The sequence below is a fragment of the Bubalus bubalis genome, chromosome 6 (genome assembly GCF_019923935.1).
Source record: "Bubalus bubalis isolate 160015118507 breed Murrah chromosome 6, NDDB_SH_1, whole genome shotgun sequence".
NCBI lineage: Eukaryota > Metazoa > Chordata > Mammalia > Artiodactyla > Bovidae > Bubalus > Bubalus bubalis.
Genome location: NC_059162.1, coordinates 66,404,503 through 66,425,762, shown reverse-complemented (window position 1 = coordinate 66,425,762; position 21,260 = coordinate 66,404,503). Strand labels below are relative to the sequence as shown.

The window sequence follows — 21,260 nt, the reverse complement described above, 5'->3', positions numbered from 1 at the left end:
TTCCCAACCCAGGAATTAAACTAGGGTCTCCTGCATTGCAGGCAGATTCTTTACCAGCTGAGCTACCAGACCTTAGTATTATTTAAAAATTAGTTGCTTGTTGGCAGAGTTTCCTCACCTTTCTGCTTGCATCTCTTACAAGCATCCTATATTAATTAATCTATTTCTTGCCTACTACTTTTCCTCTTGCTGAATTCCTTCTGTGCTGAGACACAAAGAACTTGAGGGCTAGTAAGTCCAGACAGCAGACCTGAAGATCATTCCACAGGCAGAACAACTCATTGACCTGTTTAACTTGGCCCTAGGCATGCTTGGTACAGAGATTTCCTCTTCTGAAGAATTCTGACATAACTCATTGAGGGAAAATATGCATTTTAATTGGCAAACACCAGAATCACTGAAATCTGTTACTACTAAATTACAATTCATTAAAATCTGGAAGGATTTCAGAAAAAATTTAGTTGTTGGCTTATACAAGTTTATTCTCATTATCCTTGAAGAAGGTAAGTGGGATTTATTTTAGGAATGCAAGACTGGTTTAGTATTTGTAATTTCTCCAATACAGCATTGTTCTCACCTCCTTTGTGTTGTTCTTGGCAAATATTCTACAAATATACCATATTTTTATATGTTATGGTTGATACATTACATACTCGTTGTTTTATACAATTGCTTCCTAAATCAGTTAAGAGAAAGAAAGGAGAAGAAATGTAATCTGCATCGTCTTTTATAATTATGTAATTATAATTACATATTACCTCATCCAGGGCTCTTTGTTTGTTCATGTGGATTTGAATTATTCTCTGAGGCCACTTGCTTTCAGCCTTAAGATCTTCTGTTAGTGTTTCTTATAATGTGGGTCCACTGTCAACAAATTCTCTCAGTTTTGATTTACCTGGGAATGTCTTTATTTTGCCTTCATTTTTGAAAGGCAAATCCTGAATACAGGATTCTTGGTTGACAGGTTTTTTTTCTTTGAGCAATTTTGATGTCTTATCCCACTGCCTCTGGTCTCCCTTATTTCCAGTTATAAGTAAACTGATTTTATTGGGGTTCCTTCGTAAATGATGACAACAAGTAGTTAGTCTCTTTCATTCAAGATTTTCTCCTTGTCATTGACCATCAGCATTTTTACCATGATGTCTATAGATCTCCATGCTTATCCTATGGGGAGTTTGTTGACTTTCATGGCTATATAGACTAATATTTTTCAATAACTTTGAGAAGTTTCCAGTCATTATTAAAAAAATTTTTTTTTCTTCTTTTTTCTCTCTCTCTCTCCTCCTTTTGGTACTACAGTATTGCATGAAAGTGAAAGTGAAGTTACTCAGTCGTGTCAGACTCTTTATGACCCCATGGACTATAGCCTACCAGGTTCCTCTGTCCATGGGATTTTCCAGGCAAGAATACTGGAGTGAGTTGCCATTTCCTTCTCCAGGAGATCTTTCCAACCCAGGGATTGAACTCAGGTCTCCCACATTGTAGGCAGATGCTTTACCATCTGAGCCACCGGCAAAGTCCACCATGAATTTAATGGTGTTCCACATTTCCTGAGGCTCTGCTCATTTTCCTTCATTCTTTTTTCTGTCTATTCTTTCTTCATTCTCTCTATTCTATTAATTATATCTTTATCAATCTATCTTCAAGTTTGCTAATTTTTTTCCTCCTGCCAGTTCAAATCTACTGTTGAGCCCCTCTAGTGAATTATTTCAGTTATTGTCATTTTAGCTCTAGAATTTCCATTTGTTTGTTTTTCATAAGTTTTCTGTATTGACATTCTCTATTTGATGAGACATGATCATCATATCTTCTATAATTAATCATGGTTTTCTTTTGTTCTTTGAAACTATTTATAATGGCTGCTTTGAAATTTTTGTCTGTTAAACCCAACATCTGGTTGCTTCACATGCAGTTCTTATGCCTTCTTACTTTCTGATGGAGGGATCATACATTGTTTGTATGTTTTGTTATTTATTTTTTGAAATTAAGCATTTTCAGGCAACTCTAGGTACTGGTCCCCACTTTCTTTTTGGACTTGTTATTTATATGTTTGCAGGCTTCCCACGTGGCTCAATGGTAAAGAATCTACCTGCAATGCAGAAGGTGCAGGTTTGGTCCCAGGTTGAGAAGATCCTCTGGAGAAGGAAATGGCAACCCCCTCCAGTATTCTTGCCTGGAAAATACCGTGGACATGGACAGAGGAGCCTGGTGGGCTACAGTCCATGGGGTTGCAAAAGAGTCATACGTGGCTTAGCAACTAAACAACAATATTTACATGTTTAGAGACTGGCTGAATAATTTAGTGAAGTTTATTTTCCCTTGTGATGGAAAGCCTCTGTTATTGCTCTTCAGAGGATGCAGACTTGAGTATGCTCAGTCACCCCAGGTTGACAGTGGTTTTAGTAAGGCTTTCTTTGTCTCCCTGACCACACCCTGAGGTTACATTGCTGACTGACACAACACCCTTGGGCCATAAAGTGCTCCACAAACTGATCCAATCAAATTCCTTTGAAAGAACAGTACTGAAATCTTGTTTGAGATTTGTTCTGATCCCAGGAGGCTTCCTCTCACTTGTCTCTTTTCTCTCTCAGGCAAATTAATGATGGCAGGTAGGAACAATATTGCCAGTCTTTCTGAGTGACACCCCAGCTTTCGGAGATGAGTGCTTCTGAGGTGGGGACAATTTGAGAGTGACACCAGATCTCAGCTCATCTCTCCCAGCATGGAAACTCTGCCAATCAGTGTAATGGCACTGAAGGCTCCAGGCTTCTCGGCTGTGCCACTCCCAAGGTAGAGCCTTCATCCTAATTCGAGAGTAGAAGAAGTGATCCCTCAACTCTCCCTTGTGTGTGTATGTTAAGTCACTTCAATCGTGTCTAACTGTTTGCGACCCCTATGGACTGTAGCCCTCCAGGCTCCTCTGTCCTTGGAGATTCTCCAGGCAAGAATATTGGAGTGGCTTGCCATGCCCTCCTCCAGGGGATCTTCCCAACCAGGGATTGAACCCGTGTCTCCTGCATTTTCTGCATTGCAGGCAGATTCTTTACCACTGAGCGACCAGGGAAGCCCCCAACTCTCCCTTGCATGCACTCAGAACTTAGCCTCAGCAACAGATAACAGGACAATATGAGAAATACTTGCATCCTGACTTCCTAGAAGATAATCTTCTGACTGGGTTATAATTCCTCCTGTTGGAGAAACAGGGTTTTCTTGGCTGTGGTGGTCTGGAGTGGAATTTCCATCTCACTGAGTTGGAAGAGGGAGGGGTAGTGTGGTTCTTGGTTCAAATACCAGATTCTCACTATTCTTATAAAATTGTAGTGGCTTTCCTTGAATAAATGTTTCTTTCTTTATGTGCTATAGGCCATTAGAACAATTTCCAGAGACTTTAAATAGTTGTTTTTAAAAATAATTTTCACCAGTCTCATTGGGGAGTAGATCTGTGGAGCAGATCATTACTGTCTCATACCAGAACCACATAAGTTTTAAATCCTAATAGATTTAAAAAGCTTCTTATAAGGGTGATTGGTAGTTGCTTATAATATATTTTAGTTGTTTGTATTAGTGCAATTTTTAAGATGCCTAAGCTAGTAATGATATATTTTAACAAGTGTCTTTGGAGAAAGACTATGAATGTGCCTTTATTCTTTTTTTTAATGAGTAATTTTTTGTTTACTTCTGAAGTATAGGCTGAAATAAACTGCATAATAATATAGCACTAGAGGGTGGCCTATTTAAAATATGATCCACTAATGAAGGAAAAAAAAACGTTGGTGGGAAGAATACTATTAGGCATCAGGTTTTACTAATAACCAACATTTGTGACCTTGGGCAGGTGGTTTAACTTCTCTGCTTTAGGTGTCCTCATTGATAAAACGTTTAAAAAAAAAATAAAAGGTTTAGTAAAACAATCTCTAATATTGTATTTCTAAGAAGGACACTTGAAAATATTGTATTTCTAAGAAGGAAAATTATGGAGTGATGACTTCAAATTTTTCTTTTCAAATTATTTTTTGCAGCAGGTCAAATTTTTAAAATTAGGGTATGATGCTATCTATAGTGTATCTATAGAAAAAGACTGGAGCGACTTCCCTAGTGGTCCAGTAGTTAACATTCCATGCTCCCAATGCAGGGAGCCCAAGTTCAATCCCTGATCAGGGAACTAGATCCCACATGTTGCAACTAAAGACCCCATGTGCTGCAACAAAGACTGAAGATCCTGCATGCCACAACTAAGACCCGGCATAGCCAAATAGATAAATATAAATTTAGAAAAGGAAGAAAAAAGACTGGAGAAAAAGAAATCAGAATGTATAACAGTGAAGACTTTGAGATGGTGAGATTAAGGATAACTGTTGCCTTCATTTTAATTTTTCAATTTAAAAAATTTTCTTCAAGGAGCATGTGCTACATTTATAGTCAGAGAGTTGTTTTATAATGACCTGTGTTTAAAATCACATGGCATTAAGTAAAGAGAGGACAAATGTCTTTAGAGGTTGATTTGCTTGTCCAGAGTCACACAGCCAATATTCATTCAACAACATTTTGACTGGTATCTGCTCAGATGTCAGGAGCTGAGGGAAGGAGCAGTGGACACAGACAGCTAAACTACAATGCCAGCCTCCCTTACAACTAGGTGTGGTTACCGAAGTCTCCTCCAGGAAATGTGAGCAGTGTGCTATCTTTTAGCACACACAGAATCTAGCTTGTTTTTCTTCCCAAGTCAAGAATTAGAACACTGGAGACTTCCCTGGTGGTCCAGTGGTTAAGACTCTGTGCTTCCACTGTAGCAGGTGTGGGTTCAATCTCTGGTCAGGGAACTAAGATGCTATATACCAGCAAGGCAAAAAAGTTATTAGAACATTTCTAGGACCCCAAAGCACCCTGTGTACCCTTTCCAGCACTAACCTCTTCCCTCCCTTACAGGTGACCAGTGACCTGATTTTACAATAATCTTTTTCTGGCTTTTGGTATACTTTCTTCTGTATTCCTAAGAATATATTTGGTTTGTATGTTTTTCAGTGTTCCGTGGTGAGATTCATATTTCCTTTTGTGTTTTGCTGTTGCTTAACATGTCTTTGAGGAGAAGGCGACGGCACCTCACTCCAGTACTGTTGCCTGGAAAATCCCATGGATGGAGGAGCCTGGTGGGCTGCCGTCTATGGGGTCGTAGAGTCGGACACGACTGAAGTGACTTAGCAGCAGTAGCAGCAGCAACATGGCTTTGAGATTTATCTGTTTCGTTTCCTGGAACTGGAGTTCATTTTTATTGCAGGATACTATTCCACTGTATAAGCACACACCACCTACCAAAGATGGATATTTGGGTTGTCTTTGGGTCTTGCTTACCATGTACAACACTGCTGAGAAAATTCTTGTCCGTTGATTGCCCTCAGCACACACGTGCAGAAATTTCTTTAGGGTAAATACCCTGAAGAGAAAAGACATATCTTAGGATGTGTCCAAGTTCATATGATAATTTCTGTTCTCCAAAGTAGTTAAAATCATATTGTCAGAGCTCTTACAAACTGGATGTAAAAACAGCATCTCATCCTGTTCTTCTTTTGCATTTCCTTGACTACTGATGAGTGAGCAGCTTCTCACCAGCTTACTGCTCAATGGTGTTCTCTCTTTGGTGAAATGAAATGACTGTCTCTGACTTTTTCATTTTTTATTGGGTTATTTCTGTTTTCTTATTGTAGTTCTGTATATTCTGTACATTAATTGAAAAGTGAAAGTGAAGTTGCTCAGTTGTGTCCGACTCTTTGAGACCCCATGGACTGTAGCCTACCAGGCTCCTCCGTCCGTGGGATTCTCCAGGCAAGAGTACTGGAGTGGGTTGCCATTTCCTTCTCCAGGAGATCTTCCCAACCCAGGGATCGAACCCAGGTCTCCCACATTACGGGCAGATGCTTTACCATCTGAGCCACCAGGGAAGCTCATTGATTAAATGTGTTTGCAAATATGTCTTTCAAGGTTGTGGTTTGTCTTCTGGGTTTTCTTCATGGCATTATTTGGTGAATAGAAACGATTAATTTTTAATGTAATCTGGTTTCTCAATCACTTCTTGTATAATCTGGACTTTTTGTGTCTTCAGAAATCTTTCCCTATCTTGAAGTCCAAAAGATCTTATTAATATATTAAAAAAAATGTTTTCAATGTTTTAAAAGTATTAATCTACCTAGAAGTACTTTTTCTGTATGGTATGAGGCAGGCCTCCAGTTTCATTATTTCCACCTGAATATTCCTTGCTGGCTCATACAGTAAAGAATCTGCCTGCAAAGAGGGATCTCCAGAAAGATCCCCTGGAGAAGGGAATGGCTACCCTCTCCAGTATTCTTGCCTAGAGAATCCCAGGGACAGAAGAGCCTGGACTAACACGTTTACTTTTCACTTTCAATCAGTGGTCACAGTATCATTTATTCAACAGACCATCCTCACCTTGGTTGATCAGCAGTGCCGCCTTGGGTATTTCATCTTCTGGGAAACCAGGAATCTAGGAGCAAACACTGTGGTGGTTCCATCAGATTTCAGCTCTGGGTTCAGGCATCAGGGAACTTGAGCTGGAGGAAGGGAGCGAAGGAAGAAGGAGGCGGGCAGGGGGAGCAGCAGGAGAGAGGTTGCAGGATGGGGGCATCCAGTGAGCACTGCGTCTGAGCCCCAGCTCACTCTGAGCTGGAGCACATGCTTACTTTTTTTGAAAAAAATTCAAATTCATGATTTCTAAGGAGTTTATTTTTCACATATTGTTGTTTCCAAATTCTCTAAATTTTATTTTTATTTATTTATTTTTAAATTTTATATTTTATTAGAACATATTGTTTTCATTTAAAAATTTTCAAAGTATCAAAATAAAATTAATTTATCATTTTATTTAAAAAAGCCAGTTAGTTATTAGACAAGTCTTTACTGAGTATGTGGTATGTACATCACTGTTGAAGATGTGAACAATACAGTCCCATCACTAAAGACCTTATGTTCCAGTCATGGAAGCTAAAAATAAAAACGTTTAAAAATAATATATTTTTTGGATGATGATAAGCATTAAGAAAAAAAAAAAGTGGGATAGAAACTGTCTGGTAAAGAAAGAACAGTGCAGCCAAAGAATGCCTCTTTGTGAAGAGTGACATTTGTACTCAGACCTCAGTGACGCAAAGGGGACAGCTGTCCAAGACCTGGTAGGAGAGCATTTAAGGAAAAAGGAATAGCAATTATAAAAGTCCTGAAAAACAGGAACCTTTACTGAAAAGAAGAAAAATACATTTAAGATTTACAGTCTAATTTTCAAACAGTGCTGATATAATGTTTCCTAATTCATACCCAAGAGGCAGAAGATAATGTTAAAAAAAGAAAATGGAACTAGAAAATGTCAAGGTGTTGACCTCTGATCCTGGCTTTCAGGCTATGGAGACTCAATCAAATTTCTTTTCAGGCTTGTTTTGCCTATTTGTAAATGGAGAATATTTTTTTCTTCCTAATAGAATAAGATAATATATAAAGAATACTAGCTATGGACAGTTAAGTTCAGTTCAGTCGTTCAGTCGTTTCCAACTCTTTGCGACCCCATGAATCGCAGCACGCCAGGCCTACCTCTCCATCACCAACTCCTGGAGTTCACTCAGACTCACGTCCATCGAGTCAGTCATGCCATCCAGCCATCTCATCCTCTGTCGTCCCTTTCTCCTCCTGCCCCCAATCCCTCCCAGCATCAGAGTCTTTTCCAATGAGCTATGGACAGGATGATATTAAAAGAAAAGTTTACCAATACATTTTAAATTACAGTAAGTTAAAAATTTATATTTGGCTGAAGATTTTCAAATGAAGAATTTAAAAGACATATGGTTCTATAGCTCTTAGGCAGCTGATTCATATATAGGAGATAACATTCCTGCACATTTTTGGAGTTTTAAATTCTTACCTTTTGAAAATTAAAGTACAGAAAACATTTACAATCAAAAGTTTTAAAAAACATAATATTTTATGGTAGAAGCAATTTATTTTGTAGTCTTGGTTTCAGCCTTTCTATACCAATTGACCTTACATTATTTCCCCCCCATTAAGTCTTTTCAAAGAATTTTTTCTGCTGAAGAGACTATATTTATTAATAAAGATAATTTAATATATCAAACAATGCACCTGCATGTCAGCTACTGATAAACAGAGTGTAAACAACTAGAAAAACAACAACTAGAAAAAAAGACCTTGATGTTTAAAAATTATTCTCAGTTATCTGTTTGAGGATGTGTGAGTCCTCAATCAAGGTCCATGAATCAAGGCAAATTGGAAGTGGTCAAAGAGGAGATGGCAAGAGTGAACATCAACATTTTAGGAATCAGTGAACTAAAATGGACTGGAATGGGTGAATTTAATTCAGATGACCATTATATCTACTACTGTGGGCAAGAATCCCTTAGAAGAAATGGAGTAGTCATCATAGTCACACAAAAGAGTCTGAAATGAAGTACTTGGATACAATCTCAAAAACAACAGAATAATCTCTGTTGGTTTCCAAGGCAAAGCATTCAATATCACAGTAATCCAAGTCTATGCCCGAACCAATAATGCTGAAGAAGCTGAAGTTGAATGGTTCTGTGAAGACCTACAAGACCTTCTAGAACTAACACCCCCAAAAGATGTCCTTTTCATTATAGGGGACTGGAATGCAAAAGTAGGAAGTCAAGAGATACCTGGAGTAACAGGCAAATTTGGCCTTGGAGTACAAAATGAAGCAGGTCAAAGGCTAACAGAATTTTGCCAAGAGAACGCACTGGTCATAGCAAACCCTCTTCCAACATCACAAGAGAAGGCTCTACACAAGGACATCACCAGATGGTCAATACCAAAATCAGATTGATTATATTCTTTGCAGCCAAAGATGGAGAGGCTCTATACAGTCAGCAAAAACAAGAGCAGGAGCTGACTGTGGCTCAGATCATGAACTCCTTATTGCTAAATTCAGACTTAAATTGAAGAAAGTAGGGAAAACCACTAGACCATTCAGGTATGACCTAAACCAAATCCCTTATGATTATACAGTGGAAGTGACAAATAGATTCAAGGGATTAGATCTGATAGGCAGAATGCCTGGAGAACTATGGATGGAGGTTCATGACAGTGATCATGAGAAGAGGTTCATGACAAGAGGCAGTGATCAAGACCATCCTCAAGAAAAAGAAATGCAAAAAGGCAAAATGGTTGTCTGAGGAGGCCTTACAAATAGCTGACTAAAGAAGAGAAGCAAAAGGCAAAGGAAGAAAGGAAAGATATACCCATTTGAATGCAGAGTTCCAAAGAATAGCAAAGAGAGATAAGAAAGCCTTCCTCAGTGATCAATGCAAGGAAATAGAGGAAAACAATAGAATGGAAAGACTAGAGATCTCTTCAAGAAAATTAGAGATACCAAGGGAACATTTCATGCAAATATGTGCACAATAAAGGAGAGCCATGATATGGACCTAACAGAAGCGAGGATATTAAGAAGAGGTGGCAAGAATACACAGAAGAACTACACAAAAAAGATCTTCATGACCCAGATAACCATGATGGGGTGATCACTCACCTACAGCCAGACATCCTGGAATGCGAAGTCAAGTGGGCCTTAGGAAGCATCACTACAAACAAAGCTAGTGGAAGTGATGGAATTCCAGTTGTGCTATTTTAAATCCTAAAAGATGATGCTGTGAAAGTGCTGCACTCAATATGCCAGCAAATTTGGAAAACGCAGCAGTGGCCACAGGACTGGAAAAGGTCAGTTTTCATTCCAATTCCAAAGAAAGGCAGTGTCAAAGAATGCTCAAACTACCACACAATTGCATTCATCTCACATGCTAGCAAAGTAATGCTCAAAATTCTCCAAGCCAGGCTTCAACAGTACATGAACTGTGAACTTCCAGATGTTCAAGTTGGATTTAGAAAAGGCAGAGGAACCAGAGGTCAAATTGCCAACATCCATTGGATCATCAAAAAAGCAAGAGTGTTCCAGAAAAACATCTACTTCTTCTTTATTGACTACACCAAAGTCTTTGACTGTGTGGATCACAACAAACTGGAAAATTCTTAAAGAGATGGGAATACAAGACCACATGACCTGCCTCCTGAGAAATATGTATGCAAGTCAAGAAGCAACAGTTAGAACTGGACATGGAACAACAGACTGGTTCCAAATCGGGAAAGGAGTATGTCAAGGTTGTACATTTTCATCCTGTATATTTTAACTTATATGCAGAGTACATCATATGAAATGCTGGGCTGGAAGAAGCACAATCTGGAATCAAGATTGCCAGGAGAAATATCAATTACCCCAGATATGCAGATGACACCACCCTTGTGGCAGAAATCGAAGAGGACCTAAAGAGCCTCTTGATGAAAGTGAAACAGCAGAGTGAAAAAGCTGGCTTAAAACTCAGTATTCAAAAAATAAGATCATGGCATCTGGTCCAATCACTTCATGGCAAATAGATGGGGAAACAGTGACAGACTTTGTTTTCTTGATCTCCAAAATCAGTGCAGATGGTGATTGCAGTCATGAAATTAAAAGACACTTGCTCCTGGGAAGAAAAGCTATGACCAACCTAGACAGCATATTAAAAAGCAGAGACATTACTTTGCCAACAATGGTCCGTCTAGTCAAGCCTATGTTTTTTCTAGTAGTCATGTATGGATGTGAGAGTTGGAGCATACAGAAAACTGAGTGCTGAAGAAATGATGCTTTTGAACTGTGGTGTTGGAGAAGACTCTTCAGAGTTCCTTGGACTGCAAGGAGATCCAACCAGTCCATCCTAAAGGAAATCAGTCCTGAATATTCATTGGAAGGACTGATGCTGAATCTGAAGCTCTGGTACTTTGGCCACCTGATGGGAAGAACTGACTCATTGGAAAAGACCCCGATGCTGGGAAAGATCGCAAGCAGGAGGAGAAGGGGACTACCGAGGATGAGATTATTAGATGGACATCACCGACTCGATGGACATTGGTTTGAGTAGCCTCCGGGAGTTGTTGATGGACAGGGAAGCCTGGTTTGCTGCAGTCCATGGGGTTGCAAAGAGTTGGAAACAGCAGCAACTGAACTGAACTGAAGACTATTCAGGAGAATGTGGCCTAAGTAGATACCAGGGCATTTTTCTCTCCATGCAAAGTGGACAATCAAATGAGCAGCCTAAATTTCTGCACACTGAGGGGATTTCCCTTCAAGAAGTGTTTCAGGGCCACCCAAAGTGGAATGTCATGCAATAGCTTTCCATTTCTGGCTGGTGCCAGCAATACCGTGCAGATTCAGGCTTGTGTTTTTTCCTAACTAGTCTTTACTTGGCCCCAGTATCACCATATAATTTCTGTTTAATAAAATGTGTGTGTGCATGCTCAGTCTTGAAGTCATGTCTGACTGTTTGTAACCCATGGACTGTAGCACACCAAGTTCCTCTGTGCATGGGATTCTTCAGGCAAGAATATTGGAGTAAACTGCCATTTCCTTCTCCAGGGGATATTTCCAATCCAGGGATCAAACCCACGTCTCCTGCCTGGCAGGTGGATTCTTTACTACTGAGCCACTAGGGAAGCCAAAAATCGAACTATATTACCTTAAATGATGGAAATTATATTATACTGATTATGAGTTTTCAGATAAAATTATAGTTTTAAAGCTTTCTGGGTAAGCTCAGTTTTCTAATTTTAATTATCAAGCATGGCAAAATATTTCTGGATAACATTTACTACTATAATTTTTCCAGTAAGACCGAGGAACAGTATGAAAAATATTTGGGCATGTTTGAGAACTGGTTATTTGCATGTATTTCAAATTAAAAATGGAACAGTTGGGGACAATTATCTCATCACCACTAATGACTATCAGGTGCTTACAATCTGTTACCTTTTCCCCCAGCAAATGGATAGTAGATCAACCTCAGATTTCATATTTTTGACATATAACTGCTCCAGAATTTTTACCCTTACATGAGATAATTTTTCCCAAGAAAAAATACTTTTTTTGCCCTTGCTATGTCTTGACATCTCACATTCAAAGGTTAGTTATTATTTTCATTAAAAATATTTGTTACTCTAAACAGTCTTTGCTCTAAATACTATTTTGGATTCTGTATAAAGGAAATTATTTGGCCAACTCTGAAGAGTCATCAAGGGCTTATATGCCAACTAATTACTATTTTCAGTTTTGAATATAGTTCTTGAATGATTAAAATATGTGACTTCTTAGACTTTCTAAATCCTACACAGCTTTTTAATATTTATATTAGTATAGAAGGACTTATGTTAATTTAGTTTACTGTTCACATTATTTTTGTTTCTTTACTCTTTTATTTACTGTAACCTTGGAGATGCAGAGTAAGTTGGATTCCAAGCCAGAGGATTTTCTCTAAGTGTCCATGGATGAGATGATGCATGTAATATAGTGGACACTATGCCAGGCACACAGTGGGTGCTCAGTGAACATCTACTTATTATTAACTTTATTCATCCCACTATATTACTTTGTTTTCTTTTCTTCTTCCCACTTTCCAGTTCTCAATTTCCAATTATTCCTACAAGGATTTAATCTGGATTTCAGCTAAATAAGGGTTATTTCTGTGCCTACTTGTCATCTTCAGTTGTTCAGTGTTGCCATGCAACTATAAAACACACTATCTTTAGTTCCAGGGAAAACTGCATAGGGTTTAACAAATCCTGTGTTTATTTTCTCCCAAGTACTTGCTTATTGGATACATATATAACTGGGGTCGGGGAAGGGAAGGGTGTTGAGGAGGTTGGGTAGTGTGTGTTTTGGTGGGCAGTGTGTATTTCTTCAGAATTCCTAATGTTACATGTAATTAGAGGTTATGTTTCCTGGGAAAAACAAAAACAAGTTAGTAAATCTGTCTTATGATTCATTTGATGACTACACCTTTTCTTTCAAACAAGGTAATATTATTGCTTTTGGCGGACATGTAAGTTTATATTAATTTAATCCTAGAATTTTTTTTGTGACTCACTCATACTTGGGCTAGAAACATGAAATGCTACTTAGTGGAAATACAGATTAATAACCTAAGTTGAAGTGTAAGCCTAGATATAAAGCAAAGACAATATTTTTGATTAGTTGTAGTTAATCATTTATCTTAGGTAGGAAGAAACAAAGATCAGTTTATTATAGCCAGTCATATTTACTGATATATATTACATATACACGGAGAAGGCAATGGCACCCCACTCCAGTACTCTTGCCTGGAAAATCCCATGGGTGGAGGAGCCTGGTAGGCTGCAGTCCATGGGGTCGCTAAGAGTCGGACCTGACTGAGCGACTTCACCTTCACTTTTCACTTTCATACATTGGAGAAGGAAATGGCAACCCACTCCAGTGTTCTTGCCTGGAGAATCCCAGGGACAGGGGAGCCTGGTGGGCTGCCGTCTATGGGGTTGCACAGGGTCAAACATGACTGAAGTGACTTAGCAGCAGCAGCAGAGTTTGGTCCAGTGACCTGGGGAGGAAAATGAGGTCAGGGTAGGCATATATGTGGGACATGGACACCCAGATACCATATCCTAACTACTGAAAAATAATTGCTTAAAAACAAACTGTCAAATAATGTATGTTCTAGCTTCCTATGTGACCAATACATTTTAATAATGATCTAAAAGGTCAGGTTCAATATTTGAGGTTCCCAGTTACATAGAGGAGTGTAGCGGGACGTGGGGAGAAACAGGTCTATGCCTGAAGACTACCCCATTCTATTCCTCTGAAGCTCTGCTCTGTGCTCCTCCCCTTCCCCCACCTCATACTGTGCAAAGAGCGGCTCCTGGGCCACCGCCCCCCACCCCCCACCCCACCCAGGCATACCTTTGTGCATATCAGGTGTGGGCCTGCCTTGACCCTGGGAAAAAACTATGCAGTTTTTGGAACCAGACTTGGGCCCACCTGGGCAGGGAAATCCAGGATCCTGGGTATCCAGAGCAGGTTCTAGAAGGGAGGGCATGAGTTCTGGGTGACCATATCCCTTGAACCTATGGAGTCCATATCTTTTCCTCAGGTCTAAGGGTAATATTGGGCTTTTCCAGGTGGTGCTAGTGGGTAAAGAACCCTCCTGCCAATGGAGGAGACATAAGAGATGTGGGTTTGATCCCTGGGTTGGGAAGATGCCCTGGAGAAGGGCATGGCAACCTACTCCAGTATTCTTGCCTGGAGAATTCCATGGACAGAGGAGACTGTGGGCTACAGTCCACGGGGTTGCAAAGGGTTGGACATGACTGAATATGCATGCACACATGAACCTCAATTTGAAAAACAGAAAATTTCAGGCCTGAATTGACCCAAGAGGTTAGGGAAAAGGAAAAAGCTTGGTATGATGACTCCAATATGTCTGGTTTGGGCCACAGAGTATGTTATCATGATTAGTGAAATCAAGAGAAACAAAGATATTTTCAGGAGAAAGGATGAGTTTGTACAATCTCAATTTTAGTCTCCTACAGTGCATTCTCTTTCTGGCAGATTGAACTGCAGATACAAATTTGGAGGTCAACAACATCTACTGAAACCAGAAGACTAGAAGTGGTCAATCAGGGAGAGTATGTAGGGTAGAAAGACAAGATGGCCAAGAAAAAATGCCTCCAGAACACAGTTCCTCGAGAGTAGCTCTTAGTAAAGACAGGAGAGGTACCCCAACTAGTGAAGGTTGATCACCATTCGGCTCTACAAGAATTGAGTTATTAGTCACTGCAGCTGCTAACCTTTAACATATCCTGACAGGAGGTCAGGTTGAGGTACTCTGTGCTTTGGCACATACTGGCAGAACAAGCTTTCAGACAGTTAAATATTTTCAGGAGAATTTTCTATGAACCTGGATTCTTGCATCTTTCCACAATTGAACAAGCACCAAAACCATTAATGAAGATATCTGATCCTCATGACTAGCAGCAACCTTCTACTGAGATGTGTGTCTGCTTATATGTACTCCCTTTGCCAAAATCACATATACACTGACCTCCCCGCTTACCTCTTTTGGGCAGTTCCTCAGAGCCCTCCAAGAGGCTGTCTCCTGGTTTATAGTCCTACGTCTCTCAATAAAACTGAAACTAAGAGCTCTCACATTCAGTGTTTTTATTTCAGTTGATAGTTTTGGTGACCACTAAGGGAACCAGGGGCTTCCCGGGTGGAGCTAGTGGTAAAGAACCTGCCTGCCAATGCAGGAGATGTAAGAGACACAGGTTTGAACCCTGGGTGGGTGCAGAGGGGGGAAGATCCCCTGGAGGAAGGCATGGCAACCCACTGTAGTATTCTTGCCTGAAAAATTCCACAGACAGAAGAGCCTGGCGGGCTACAGTCCATAGGGTTACAAAGAGTCAGACATGACTGAAGCGACTGAGCATGAACAACAGGGACCTAGAACAAACTTCTCTCCTTTACCTGAATTCTATGTGGAGCTGGAGCCTTGGTACCAGCAGGGCCCCTAGTGAGTGTCTACCTCCTTGGTGTGTCCAGACAAATTGGAGTAAGCTCTTCTGGTTCTTAGATCTTCCAATTATTGGTTGATGAACCAAAGTTTTGTTTAGTGGTATAGAACAGGCTCTCCATTTGAAAGATACTGGAGTTTTCTCAGAAAGACACTGAGTGGTCTGGTTGACTAGGTGGGAGGCTGGCCTAACATTTTTCCTAAATGAGGGTTGTCAGAAGGCCAGCCTCCCACCAAAACTCAAGTCAGGTTATATAAAACTTATATTTACAAGTACCAACTTAATTGAGAATTAAAGGAAATTTTGTCCCCTCAACTGGTTAAAATGGGCTCTTTTATTGCTTATGCAGTTAAGTTAAAAAAAGCCAGCTTGATGAAACGTCTTTTCACAATCCTGATCCTAAGAGAACAAGTCCTTCTAGGAGAAACTTGCATTTCTCTTTTTGTGTCTTGAGATGTGTACATTCTACCAGGGCTCTTAGGAACTCATCTCTTATCCTAGACCATCTCCAACTCCTGAGACTGAGAAAAAAAAGAAGGGAAAAGCCTTTTTAAATTCAGGTGAGTAAACAATGTATTCCAACTGTTATTTATAAACTAGTGAGTTTTATAGTGTAATACTTGATTCATGGCTAAGTTTTAAAATCAAATTGTGAGATCTCTGTGTCTACATGGATGTATATATGTCTGTATGTATGTTAGAGATATGATATGTCTCTACCTCCAGGTGGTATAACCAAAATTAATTTGGAAATGAGTTCTATTTAGTTGATTTAACAAAAATTAAGTGCTTACATAAATTCTGAGAAATATAAAAGAAACCAACCCAAATGAATTTCAGGTTCATATGAACTGGGAAATATTCAGTATTAAATTAATATTTATTATTAAAGTTAGTTTAAGTTTGTTGGTTTAATACAGACATATCTTTAGAGCTATCAACATTAAGTATAATAGTATGATTGTACCTAGGTTTACTAGAAGTCAAATAAGACCTTATTATATCCGGTGCAAAATTTATAAGGAAGAAAAATCACTTGGTATGATAACATTGTTTATAAGTACATTAAATGTAAATAAGATAAGAGTATTTATGTAAACTCTTTAGGAATAATTATGTTTTAGGCCTATCTACTTAAAAATAGCTTCTCCAGATTTTGGAAACTTAAAATTTTAGAGTTTTACTAAATTAAATTAATGATGAAAGTTTATTGACTAGGTCATTCTCAAATAAAATAAGATACTGAAACATTAATTACTGAACATTGGGTTTCTTTTACAGAGAAACTAAAGATATTTAGGACTATTAATAAGTATGTTTGCTGCAACACTGGGACATTTTCTATAAGAAAGCACATGTTTTTAAACATTATGAATAATATTTAAAATTTTGCCCATGTTTAGGATGATAATGTAAAAGTTCCTAAGTGCTTACTTCTTATTTTTCACTAGAAATTGATTTTCAAGAGTTGAGAATTCTAATTAAAATATGTATTAAAGCTACTAGAAATAATAATGGAAACATTTCAGTATGCAATAAAAGTATAAGTTGTATTTTCAATAAAAGATATGAGGAGTGAAAATGTGTGTTGTTGAGGGAAAAGAAGGGGCTTCCCAGTTGGCTCAGTGGTAAAGAATCTGCCTGCCAATGCAGGAGACATGGGTTTGATCCCTGGGTGGGGAAGATCCCCTGGAGAAGGAATGGCAACCCACTCCAGTATTCTTGCCTGGAAAATCCCATGGACAGAGGAGTCGGGCAGGCTACAGACCATGAGGTCACAAAGAATCAGACAGGACTTAAGGACTACAACAAAAAACAATCCTTGTAAGCAGAATTGAAACATTTGTCTTTTCTCTCTACTTGATTCCTCCAGAAATTGGAAACTTTTAGGTTCCCAGCAGCCTTATCAGGTGAATAATGAAGGACACCTCCTGACAAGTGCAGGAATTTTAAGATATCTTAGCGATTTCAAGAAGAGAGGAGTTCATACCAATTTGTAGATATCACAACTGGAATTGAGTTATTAGCCACTGCAGCTGCTGACCTTTAACACACCCTGAAAGGAGGTCAGGACACAGATTAAGAGCAAGACTTTGGGAACACTGGTAGAACAAGGCTTCAGATAGTCAAATATTTTGAGAGGAAATTTTTTTTATAAACCTGGGTTCTTGCATCTTCTCACACTTAGAAAAGCACTAAAACCATTAATGAAGGTTCCACACGACTAGCAGCAACCTTCTACTGAGATGTGTGCTTGCTTGCATGTACCTACCCCCTTTGCCAAAATCACATACACACTGATCTCCCCCCTCATCTGAGCAGTTCTTCAGGCTATCTAAGGGGCTGTCTCTTGGGCTATGTTGTTGTTCAGTCACTAACTCATGTCTGACTCTTTGTGACCCCATGGATTGCAGCACACCAGGCTCCTCTGTCTTCCATTATCTCCCAGAGCTTGCTCACATTCATATCCATTGAGTCAGTGATGCTATCTAACTACCTCATTCTCTGCTGCCCTCTTCTCCTTTTGCCTTTAACTTTTCCTAGCACCAGGGTCTTTTCCAATGAGTCAACTCTTTGCATCAAGTTACCAAAGTACTGGAGATTTAGCTTCAGCATAAGCTCTTCCAAGGAGTATTCAGGGTTGATTTCCCTTAGGATTCACTGGTTTGACCTCCTTGCAGTCCGAGGGACTCTCAAGAGTCTTCTCCACTGTTGGAAGGCATCAGTTCTTCTGCACTCAGTCTTCTTTATGGTTCAACTTTCACATTGCACACACTGGGCTATTGTTGTTGCTTGGTCACTAAGTCGTGTCTGACGTTTCGTCACCACGTGAACTGCAGCATGACAGGCTTCCCTGTCCTTCACTATCCTCCGGAGTTTACTCAAACTCCTGTCCATTAAGTCGATGATGCCATCCAACCAGCTCATCCTCTGTCACCTGTTTCTCTTCTTGCCCTCAAACTTCCCTGGATCAGGGTCTTTTACAATGAGTCAGCCACATCAAAGTATTGAAAAGTATTGAAGTGGTCAAAGTATTGAAGTTTCAGTTTCAGCATCAGTCCTTGCAATGAATATTCAGGGTTTATTTCCTTTAGGATTAACTGGTTAGATCTCCTTGCTGTCCAACTGAGCTCTTGAGAATCTTCTCCAGGACCACAGTTTGAAAGCATCAATTCTTTGGTGCTCTTCAGTCCTTAGTAAATCTCCAAATAAAACAGAAACTCAGAACTCCCATATTGTACATTTTTATTTCAGTAGACAGAATCCAAAACAGAGGCATGATTTAAGAATAAAGGTGGTCAATGCAGTCAGATACTCCAAAAGTTGAAGTAAGATAAAGACCGAGAAGTGTTTATCATATCTGATGACTAAATGCTGACCATAGTAAGAGCAATTTCAGTGACACATGGGGGTAAAGTCTGATCACAGCGAGTCTAAGAGCAAAGAGGAATTGAGGAAATGCAGCTAATAATTTAAGGCTGTTTTGCTTGGTTGTGAAAATGTAGAGGTGACTGCAGGGGTGGAGGTGTGGAGGACTTGAAAACAACGTGAAATATTTGGGCTTTTGACCATCAGTGGGTGGCACCGAGTGGGGAGGAGAAACAAGAGTCAGCTGGTAGCTTAAGCATAGAGACCCTTGAGGAATGAAGAGATCAGAACCAGGGTGAAGTAAAAAGAAGAGATTTCTTCAGAGTTTGGAGAAAGGAGGTGAGTGGAGTTACAGACAAGGGGTTGGGAATTAAGGAAGTTCAGGAGTCACACTGAATGGCCTCAGTTTCCTCTGTAGAATGAAATAGGGTTTTCTGCAGAGATCAAGGAGGGCAGAGGTGGAGAAATCACTTAGGTAGAGTGCTGAACATTTGGGAGAGAAAGTGAAAGTGAAGTCACTCAGTCGTGTCCAACTCTTTGCAACCCCATGGACTGTAGCCTACCAGGCTCCTCCATCCATGGAATTTTCCAGGCAACAGTACTGGAATGGGTTGCCATTTCCTTCCCCAGGGGATCTTCCTGACCCAGGGATCGAAGCCGGGTCTCCCACATTGCAGGCAGACGCTTCACCATCTGAGCCACCAGGGAAACTGGTGAGAGAAAGGTACCCAGGAAAAAGTAACAAGGATTACTGAGAGTTGTTGAGGGGTCAGCTGAGGGTATGTGACTATAAATTTAATGCGGTACTAATCTCAAAACTTTTCCTTCCAATTCTGCCTTGCAGGGTATATGCTGCTGCTGCTGCTAAGTTGCGTCAGTGCGACCCCATAGACGGCAGCCCACCAGTCTCCTCTGTCCCTGGGATTCTCCAGACAAGAATGCTGGGGTGGGTTGCCATTTCCTTCTCCAATGCACGAAAGTGAAAAGTGAAAGTGAAGTCGCTCAGGTGTCTGATTCTTTGCGACCCCATGGACTGTAGCCTAGCAGGCTCCTCCGTCCATGGGATTTTCCAGGCAAGAGTACTAGAGTGAGTTGCCATTGCCTTCTCCAATGGTACAGAGAAAAAAGATGGAGATTGTCTTCCACTTAAATTCTTATCTTTTGTGTACAGACATGAAAGCATGTGGCCCGGCCACAAACATGTGAGCCCCTACCACACGTTTATGACTGTCACCAGAAGGGCCATCATGTTATATCCTAAGATGTGGTGCTCTGTAGAATCAGCATCCTAAGCCTTTTATAGAAATTGAGCCAAATTTTTTTATTTTTTAAAGAGGGAAAAGAAGCTAGGAGATGAGATGAGGGAGTGGGTTATCAACTGAAGAACATGCACAACCTAGAAGTTTCGAGTTAAGTTTCACTTTTGAGGACCTTACTCTAGCTGAGTAGACAGCCTCTCAGATAGCTCTGAGAAACTGCTTAGAAGAGGTAAGGGAGGAGCCAGGATATATGAGTGTTTCTGTTGGATAAAAACATGTACTGGAATATCAAAAGATTACTGCCAATCACAAAGAACAGACATTTCAAGTTAATGACTGTAGAATTTTCCTATGTAAGAGAAGATGAAAGAGTCTGGGTTCACTGAAATTATTCCTTAAGATACGCATCTTAACTATCTAGGGACACTCTCCAAAGCACAGAATGCTTCCTTGTTTCCGCATCCTGAATTCCCCTCAGGGCGCGGGATAGGGGTAGGGTCAGCAGCAGAGGCTGATGGCTTGATCTTTGTAGAACTGGAAAGGCAGGCAACATTCCCTATCCTGAGGTCCAACTTTTCTTCTCGCAGATCCCTCCAGAGGGCTAGTGGCCGCTCCGCCTGCAGGTGCAGCTCCTCCCAGTGGAGGAGGGGGCCCTGACCAGACGGGGCCCGGCCGAAGGCCCTCTGCTATTGGCCCAGCCCAGGCTGCACCTGCCTCGAGCGGGCGGGCTGCTGGGCACAAAGTCCAGGGGGCCGGCCAAGGAGGCAGCAGCCCGCTGGCAGCGCAGGTGGGCCGCCGCCCTCGGCCAGGCAAGATGCCCCTGGGGCTGCGGAGAAAAAAGAAATTCAACACCAAGGAGACCTCCCGACTGGTGGAGGGCGAGCATACGGATGCGGCTGTCCGCAGCCTGCCCAGCCCTCCGGCGCCCGCCCGCAGGCTGGTTTTCCACACGCAGCTGGCCCACGGAAGCGCCACGGGCAGAGTGGAGAATTTCTCCAGTATCCAGGAGCTCTATGCCAAGATCGCGGGCGTGTTTGAGATCCCTCCGTCGGAGGTAAGGGCCGGGCGCTGGGGCTCAGCATCTCCCACCCCTGCTGCGCAGGCTTAAATTGGCTCCGGCTGCGCTTCCCCGATTCCGAGGTAGAAAGAGGGATGGGGTCCCTCGTGGGGGTCCCTCGTGAGCGCCCCAGGGGCAGC

General features: G+C 40.7%; 1 protein-coding gene across 3 annotated transcripts in view; it reads left to right on the top strand.

Annotated features, from left to right (window-relative positions):
• Nucleotides 1-20,736: 20,736 nt before the first annotated feature.
• The window catches only part of GIPC2 (GIPC PDZ domain containing family member 2), a 99,048-nt gene continuing 98,524 nt past the window's right edge, over nt 20,737-21,260 (top strand). Inside the window, exon 1 of one of the 3 annotated variants that reach the window (XM_045166119.1) lies at nt 20,737-21,117. In XM_045166119.1, coding sequence (XP_045022054.1) covers nt 20,878-21,117 — 240 coding nt within the window. In that variant the 5' untranslated portion in view covers nt 20,737-20,877. The remainder of the gene's footprint in view (nt 21,118-21,260) is intronic. The other 2 variants (XM_045166118.1, XM_045166120.1) reach the window with 2 other exon arrangements.